General features: G+C 37.6%; 1 protein-coding gene across 1 annotated transcript in view; it reads right to left on the bottom strand.

Moving 5' to 3' along the window:
• Positions 1-8,036: 8,036 nt before the first annotated feature.
• Positions 8,037-8,864, bottom strand: part of TECPR2 (tectonin beta-propeller repeat containing 2) — a 39,723-nt gene continuing 38,895 nt past the window's right edge. Inside the window, exon 18 of the mRNA XM_057397090.1 lies at positions 8,037-8,269. Within this exon, the coding sequence (XP_057253073.1) occupies positions 8,049-8,269 (221 nt within the window). The 3' untranslated portion in view covers positions 8,037-8,048. The remainder of the gene's footprint in view (positions 8,270-8,864) is intronic.

Below are 8,864 nucleotides of genomic sequence, written 5' to 3'. Positions count from 1 at the left end.
CTCTAGAGATGTCATATTGCAAAGCCTTAGATCCTACTAATTGTATTCCTGAGGACATATCCAGATCCATTGCGGTGAAAGCTTTGCCATGGATTTTTATAGGACTCAATATGAAAGAAAAGTGCTCCAATATTTCCTACTTGCATAGCTGTTTTTTCACAGAACAGTTTTTCACAATACTCCTTCCTTCATCCCGTCACCCCAGTATGGTTATAACTGTTACCAGTATTTTTGAGCTTAACATGACAACTGAATGCAGATATTTTAAATCTGCTATTGGGAAAACAGCAAAATATAAGTCAAGATATCAATGATACCAATGTTAATAAATAAACTCAACTTTGATAGTTGTCAGATTACATATCCTTTTGGGGAAAGCAAGAATATGTACATATTTCTACTGTAGCAGTGTTTCTGGAGTGGCGATTCTCAAACAATGCTCCATCAGGCACTGACAAGTGGACTACGTTTGGTTAACAGAAGGATACAACTTTTGTAGTGCTTTTTATTAAAATCTGGATGAAAAAAAAAACACAGGAAAACCTGCAATGAAGTTTTAGTGGTGACCCAGGTCAACATACTCAAGAATTTGGGAAATCACTATTTTAAATTTACTCACCCTGTACAAGTTAGTACTTGTAAAACCTAACGGAGATCAGTAATGAAAGGTGACAGTCTTGAATGCAGAAAGCAAACAGGATAACGATATGCAAATCATCTGGGTACACAGAGACAAGTCTAATTGTTGGTCCATTAGACACTGGATTTCAAAAATACCCAGCTCAAGCAGAAAGTCACTATGACCCATTAAGGTCCTTAAAAAATTGTAGATGCTGGAAACAAGAAGAGCTGTGCTACTCTGCTCAACACTAACTTCTTAAATGAAAAAAACCCACAACCAACCAAACAAAAACCCCACATGAAATTTGGTGAAATTCAGCATGAAGAGAGCACCAAAGGAAGTTTCATTTTTAAGAGTTGACTGACGATGTGATTTATGTGTGCTCTGCTGACGTGTTGTCCCTTGGCTGACTTATGGAACTACAGCAAGGAACCTTAGACCTAAAGCAAGAATCCTTAGAGACAGACTTAAGAAACCACAAGTTTGCCAAGATCTGCAAATTATTCCTATTATCCACCATGGAAGCTGGCAGAACTCACAAGGTAGGGAATCATATGTAGGCTACGAGCCTGTCCATGTTGCCCAGAACAAACGTGCTAGACACTGAGACACTGAAGTCTAGCTCTTAGCCATACAGTTCTGCGGACAGTATTATTCTTTAGGTCTCTGAATGTGACGGTAAGATAGATGCCAGCCTGCTCCTAAAACTGGCTTTGAGATATCACTGGATGCATAATTGCAAAACTTAGGGATTGCATGAAGCATGGCCTTTTAAGTGAAAGCTGAGCTCCCCTTGCTTAGTATGCTTTGAAAACTCATCTGTCAAGATAGGGCATCCCTTGATCATTTATTAAAAAAAAAACAAGACCCAACAAAAAAAAATCACCCCCATCCCCCAAACTACCACCACCACCAAAGAAGCCCATCTCTCACCTTCCATGTTGAAAGTCTTGTATTAAAATGAGGTTTAAGAAGTTACCATATTGCAAACAGCTAGCAATGGTGGAAAACGCTGCAAAGGACTATGGGCAAGGTAAAAAGCAATGCGAAAACTTGCTGGCTTTCAACTCTTGTCCTACAGCAATTAGAAATGGCAAGAAGGGAAGGAAGGAAAGGTGACATACAAAATGTTCAAAATTGCCTCTACACAGTCCTGTGTTTTCCTGTGTAGGAATGCTCTACACAGGCACCATGTAATCACATAGTTGTCCATGGAAGGACAAGAGAAAGGTTTCTCCACTAAGCAAAGAACAGTATGAAAGTAAGTCAACAGGTCTTAAAAGCAACAGGATTCAGCTTCTGATGTATCTGTTCTTAGTACAAATACATATCACATTCTTTTGCTATTGTTTTAAACACAGACCCCATGCTGATAGTCTTTTAAGTAACCAGCTAATTAGACCTGAAGCCCAATAGATCTCTTACACAAGTACCTATGGCATCAATGTTAATATTTAATAAGGTTGGCATTATTATTACAGTAATTATAAAGTGAATTAACAGCGCTAAACCTGTTATTTGAAAGCGTATACTGATCTTTTTCCATGTTCTCCTTAACTTAAAAGGACTGACTTTCAGCATAGCACCACAGAACGAAGCACAGATCCCCTGGTTCACATGTTTGTTATTCCCAATTTGGAGTGCGGGGTACAGCTCACAGAGAAAACAGACTATAACCCATCTGTTGAGGTAGAGAACAGATTTAGCAAGACAAATGCGGGAGCTGAGCAAGTAAAATCTCAGTCATGCTAGCAATTACCCTACTTACTTTGCAGTTCCCATGATCAGCTGGCAGGTCTGCTCCCTGTAACAACCAGGAATTGTGGCATTTCTTGCTGGCAGTTGCAGTTTTTTAACTCTGCAGCTCAAGCAAATTCATTCTTTTTTGTACATCCCCCTACGTCGTAGCCAGGGACATGTGCCAGGCAGTCTGCTGGAGGCTTCCCTGGAACCTTCCTCCCAGTCTTTTATCTTTTTTCTGGGAGAGGTCTAATTAGCTTGATCTTTCACCTGACCCACGAGGGCTTTGCTAAATTCATCCAGTCTATGATTAGGCAAAATACAGCATCAAGGGGTTACCTATCGAGTATTCTTATTTCATGCTTTAATAGACATAGTATCTCTGCCACTTCTCCATTCTATATACAAGTCACCTATGCGTAACAATAGATTGATCCTGGCAAAGGCTCACTATACTAATGAGACTACAGGCCCACTGAATACAAATAAAGCATGCAGTCAACTTGGACAAATTCAAGATGGTAAGTACAGGATGTTAGTATAATTCTGTATGCATCTTTAGGTATATTTTCTCTGGATATGAGATTTAAAACACAAGTGTTGTAAATTAAAATCTCCTTCCTTGATTTCCATCTGCCATAAGTGAATCTCAGCTGAGATTATGAGAAAGGTATATATTAGAAAGTTAAAAATAAGTCACTGATTTCTTCTATACTGGACAGAAATAGTGAATAATGCTTGAAAGATTATTTCATAACTGCAGCTCCACTCACTGCTATTCAATTGTGCACTATTCAGTACCTCTATCAGAGAGTCACAGGCGGTAAATCAGTATATTTTAGTAATTTCTGAGGGTTAAGATAGAAAAGGCATTTTTTAGTTTGGAGAATTTGGTATTTTTTTGTATTGTATTATCATTGTATTAGCTTTTAGTGAATAGAAATCAAAGCCTTTATACATGCATGTATATATACGTATACACAAAAAGGCCACATTCTGTAAGAACATAAAGATTCTCAAACAGATCTTGACTTTTTCTACAGCACTTCTCCCCACTAGCATCAAGCATGATTTTAACTTTATAGCTGATATAATGACTTTGATAGACCTATTCAAATAGATTTCTAGTCAAATCAACTCAAAGACCAAAGGAATGATAATGGTAATTCCTCCTAGTTTCCAGTATATCAACCACAGTATTATCTATAACATTTCCTGCACTGAACCCAAAACCTCACTTCCTATCTTGATTTCAAGTAATGAGAAATCCACAGCTACTTATGTGACAAACCCAGATATTCCCATTCAGCAGACTAGGCAGATAACTTCATTTATCCAGATATTTTCATCCTTATCTGGATGTATTATTGCAGCTCTTGCTGCAACTTTTAACTTTCCAGTAATTAAAATCTAGTCCTCTATATTACGAGTTCTCTTCTGTTGATATGAGTGTGTTATTTTAAACTACAAGAACTCATTATCAAACTATCAGGGTGATCTACTTTGTTTGGCAAGGGAAACATCAGCTTTCTTTGCTGGCTGCTTGCCACCATAATACTATTTCCAACGTGCAGCTTTCACTTTCAGGAAGGCTGCAAGACAAACGAAGCATGCATCTCACATTTTACAGCTAGAAATAATCAAGATCTTATCTCTCTACTCATGACATAGGGCTCTGATGTGGACAGGGCCGGTTAATGTAAAAACTGAAGACCAGAGAATTTTCACTAAGGTAGTAAGGTCTCTGTATAAGCATATAAGATTTATGCTTTTTAAATTCCTAATTAATAAGGCAAAGCCATAATAGGCATGCAGTCACTTGAATTTCAAGCCTTTACACTCAGAATGGCATTTACTTAAAAGTTCTCAAGGTTCTCCCTTGAAATCTATTCACAACTCTAGCAAAACAACTAGCAACAGCTCACTCATTAAAGTGAGTTTTAAGAAAAGCCAGAATGCCATGCTAGTCTGAAATAACGAAGAAGTGCCTTTGAAACACTTGGCAGGACTCGTCTATTGGGAAGCAATGTGGAAGAGGTATGGGGTTCAGATCTGATGTTTACATTTGTGTGGGGATGAAAGGGGGATTTTTGTCCATCACATCAAAGACACCCTTTGTACAGGTACAAAGAGTTTGGAACAAATGTGACTCTTCATATCTGTATAAATAAAGCTATGCTTACACAATGGCCCAAGTCCATAATTAAGTGTCCTTCACTATAATTTTCTTAGTATAGCAGTGTTTCCTATGAACAGTTCTACTACCTTAATGTATTTTCTTTGACGCTTGCTAGTGAAAGATTTTCTTTGTACCATTTAACATTATCCTATTCCTTTTTATTGCTGCAAGACAAAACAAGAGTTACTTAGATATCCAAGATGGCTGTTCCACACCAATGAAGCAGTCATCTGAACTTTGTTAAGCTGTGACATAAGAATTACTTCTGCATAACAGAAACTGGCTGATGCTGGACGGAGCCTACCATTTCCCTGCAGGAGCCAGCAGAAGCAGCTGAACTGGTTTGTCAAGATAAAAGCTATGATAACCAGCAGGGACGTTGCCATTTCAGTCCGAACAGGGTTCCTGTGGCTGGAAGTGGGTTTAAGTGTCAGAACCATCATGAATCATTGCTATGCTTTCTGTGTGAAGTTATTCAGGTCGCAATTCTGTCAGGAAAAGTCTTCCCCTCTGGGAAGTGAAGCCAAGGTGCTCTCTTGAAGCCCCAGCTGCAGTTTCAGTTAAAGACCAGAAACACAGGAAGTCTTGAGATGAGCTCAGATATTTTAAAATGCAAGGAAGGGTGCAGCTAAAGCACATGGTACAGTCACCTATTTTCTGCTTGCATGTTTTCTAGCTGTGACTGCACATGCATATTCTTCACTGAAAGCTAAAATATTTAACATGCAAGTGCAATTTTTGTTCAACATGTAAGGAAAGAAACTGGTTTACTTCTGTTACAGTGAGACCACCTTAATATGGAGACAATAAGCTTAATATTCAAATATAAGAAGTGTTTGCTTGGCAGATGACCATTTTGCTGGTTTGATACACCTGTCACAATAAAAAAAAAAAATAAAGTTTACAATATCTAGGTTGTTACACTGTCATTACCATATTGTCTGGGGTGATTGTAAGGGAGTGGTTTCATAAGCATGTCTGTCTTCTGCATCAAGACAATTTCCAGACAGAGAGAACTGTCTTGTGAATCATTCAACAGATGAGTCTTACCACAGTAATTTATTTCTTAAAAATCTAGTTTATTGCACTTGTCTCAAAGCACAAACAAAACAAAAAACCTAAATACAGAAATAAAAGTAAAAAAAAAAAAATCCTAATTTCATTAAAACTACCCTAAAAAGTAGTCTGATAAGAGCTCTTGACACCAATTTAGTATTAATCACCATAGCAAGGTACAGTATTATAATACAGTAAACAAACAACTAGCAAGCTCAAGCCATTACTAAGATGACTTTGAAAAATGTAATACAAAAGTGTCACTATTAAATACCATCATTGTACTTGAGCATCTGGTGCTTGGCAGGGCACAGAGAAATACTCATGTCCCTTCTCCAAAGTGATTGACTCACATCTGCCAAAAGATACTTTTAAGTTGAATTCCAGCTTCTTGGAGTTCCAAGATATCAAGCTATGCTTGCATAAAACAGACTCGGTTACTTCACAAGCTGATTCCATTACAATCCACTGCTGGACAGGCTAAAAAATTCCTATGGGGTAATCTCCATATACAGATGAGATAGCAATGAAGAAAACATAATTTGCAAAAGGGAAACAAATCTGTACTCCCTGTTAGACTGAAAGGTAAGACTGAGAACTGACAGCCAGTATCACAAGTACTACTAAAGCCAAACTGACATAACTTGGTTCTCTCCACGGATTCACATTCTCACCTTGCACCATGTTTGTTCCAAGTTTAGTGCAGTACATGCATGAACTATTCTGAAAGAGAAAAAGGTTAAAAAGAAAACGCATCGTTTTCTATATGTATTAAGTTCTCAAAACAGAAATGTCCCCACTTTTCAACACTCAGCCTTTTCTGAAACCGGCTCTTTTACAGTATCGGTTAGCAGCTGCTTAAAACATTCTGATGATTTACAAGCTTAGAACAAACACAAAATAACTCCTCCACCTACATACTGAACTCAGGTTCTCTCATCTATATTTCTATTGCTTAAAAAAGATGAGGTATCTTTCAAAGAAGATTTAGTTTAAAGAAAAATAAACTACAATGATTAACTTAGGTTATTTCCCAGTTCATCACATACCTCTGTTGCAACATCTGTCAAATATAAGACACTTCAAAATTTAGCTAACATAGCTAAAAATCAGAATATTGTTAAGTATTTTCTCACAATATCACAATTTTTAACGGGATATATAAGTAATTCTATCAATTACCATTTTGCCTTTTAATACATCTAAGTACAGTACTCAAAACAATTTGAGTCCAAATGTTAAAGCACTGGCTGGAGGCACAAATACAGCACAACAGGAATTGTGAAAGCTGCCTTATACGTTCCTGCTTTGTACTACAACCCAACACGCAACTTCTTCCTATTCCAAAGTGGGACTTACCCCCCACAATCTGTCAGCTTCCTGATGGCTATGAGAAATGGGCAAAAGTCCCCCTGATAATAGGTGTAATCCAAACTTCTCCCTTATGAATGACGTCAAATTATGAACCAAATTTCTACAAATGGAAGGTTAGTATACCCTTGCATATATTTATATGGAAATGGATCAAACCGAGTTCATTTCAACACCAATGCTATGTAATCATGATGTTCTGAGATCCTGCTACGAAATACTTTGCCACATTTTCTTCCATGCTGCAAGGGAAAATAATTCTAAATATATGTACAACAGTCAGGTAGCATTCCAATCAGTTTGGAGTTCCAAGTACAAGAAGAAATTGAGAAACGCTTAATGTTTCTGCTGTAGAGAAATATTTAATGAAACAGAATTTCTTCTCAAAAGACGTACACATGTATTAGTGTGCATGCTGTTGTGAAGTAGTCACTTTCATTGCTAGTAGGATTAACTTAAGAGTTATATTTCCAAAGGATGTTCTACAGTAGTATGGTACAACAATTGTGGTATGCCACACCTAAAGAGTCTCTCAAGAGATAAGGGAACAACCAAGAGAACTCACAGCCTGGGGCTATTAACCGATAAGTTTTTTTAATACAAAAGTGCTAATATCACAGGGTCCAATATGAGTGGCTTTTAGATCCAACATTCTGTACATACGTTATAGAAATTGTCCTCCTGGTTTGTTTTTTCTTCACTGCTTCATAAGCTTGAGAGACTTCATATCACTTCCCATTCATCTTCAAAATCATCAGGGTGAAGCAGAACAGAAGTGTCATTATTTTTCTGCAAACTATGGGAATGGCTAAAGGTCTTAGTGAGGCGCTGGAGAAGGGATCCTGAAGTACTGATTGCCCACAGTTCATCCAGAGATGTCACTGCAAAGCATAAATTACCCATCTTTTAATTAAGGTAGCAGGTTCCAATTATAAACATTAAATAAATAATATTTGAATCTGTTTTTCTAATAATACCCAGAGAAGATTTTTCCTAATGTGATAAAGAACCCTTGGTGAAACTCATGGTCAACAAAGCATTTAGAGTATGCAGCTCTCCCTGCACATCTGAGCACATCTCTCAGAGCACCAGCAGGCAGAAGTCAAAGCAGACAACACAATGTTTTGGACTGTCAGACAGAACCAACTTGCCTGTTAAACGTGAGACATTTCCAGGAATCTTCTTCCAGTAATCTCCTGCTGGATTCTTGTCAGTAATGCCGTATCGACGAGCTACATCTCCATTAGGACAGCGTGCCCAGACAGTCCTTGTACTTATGGCCAGCTGACAAGCCTGTAAACCTAAAGATAATTGAACATGAAGAGGGAATAATCACAGGCTTTCTTATATACTAAATACACTTGCAGAAAAGTTCATTAAGAGAAGATGGCAAGACTGTGACTGGTTTTATATATTCGTATATTAATAATAGAGAAGACCTCTCCATTATAAAAGGCATAAAGAAATACCTAGTTTTCCAGGAGTTTGTCTCAGAAATTATTGGCAAGGAGAAATTCAGGACTATATACTTCCTTAAACTGACTTTAGGGGAGTTGAACAGAGCAGATGCTACTGGAATCTGAGCTTCTGGACCTGTGTAAACTGAGTATCAGCTTACACGTAGGCCACTTGTAGCACATAAAGCATTGGCTAACAAAAAAACTTTTTAATTGCAGACTTTTTACTCACAGCATGTATTGACCATAAGGATATCACGTTGTGGATACATCTTGTTATGTGGCCACAAGCAACAACCAATTAGAGGACCTTTATAATATACTTTTGGAGATTCTGCTGTATTTTACTACCGCATAGGGAATAATCCAGCAGTTGCCTAAAAATGGTTAATGTTATAGACCTTGTGGACTTTTTCTTTCCTCTTCCCAAGAAAGCAAG

This window comes from Pezoporus wallicus, unplaced genomic scaffold (genome assembly GCF_028554395.1).
Source record: "Pezoporus wallicus isolate ANWC-B61680 ecotype Strahan unplaced genomic scaffold, APGP_CSIRO_Pwel_v1 contig_7068, whole genome shotgun sequence".
NCBI lineage: Eukaryota > Metazoa > Chordata > Aves > Psittaciformes > Psittacidae > Pezoporus > Pezoporus wallicus.
Note: the sequence above shows the minus strand (reverse complement) of the source record. Positions and strands in the feature narration are given on the sequence as shown.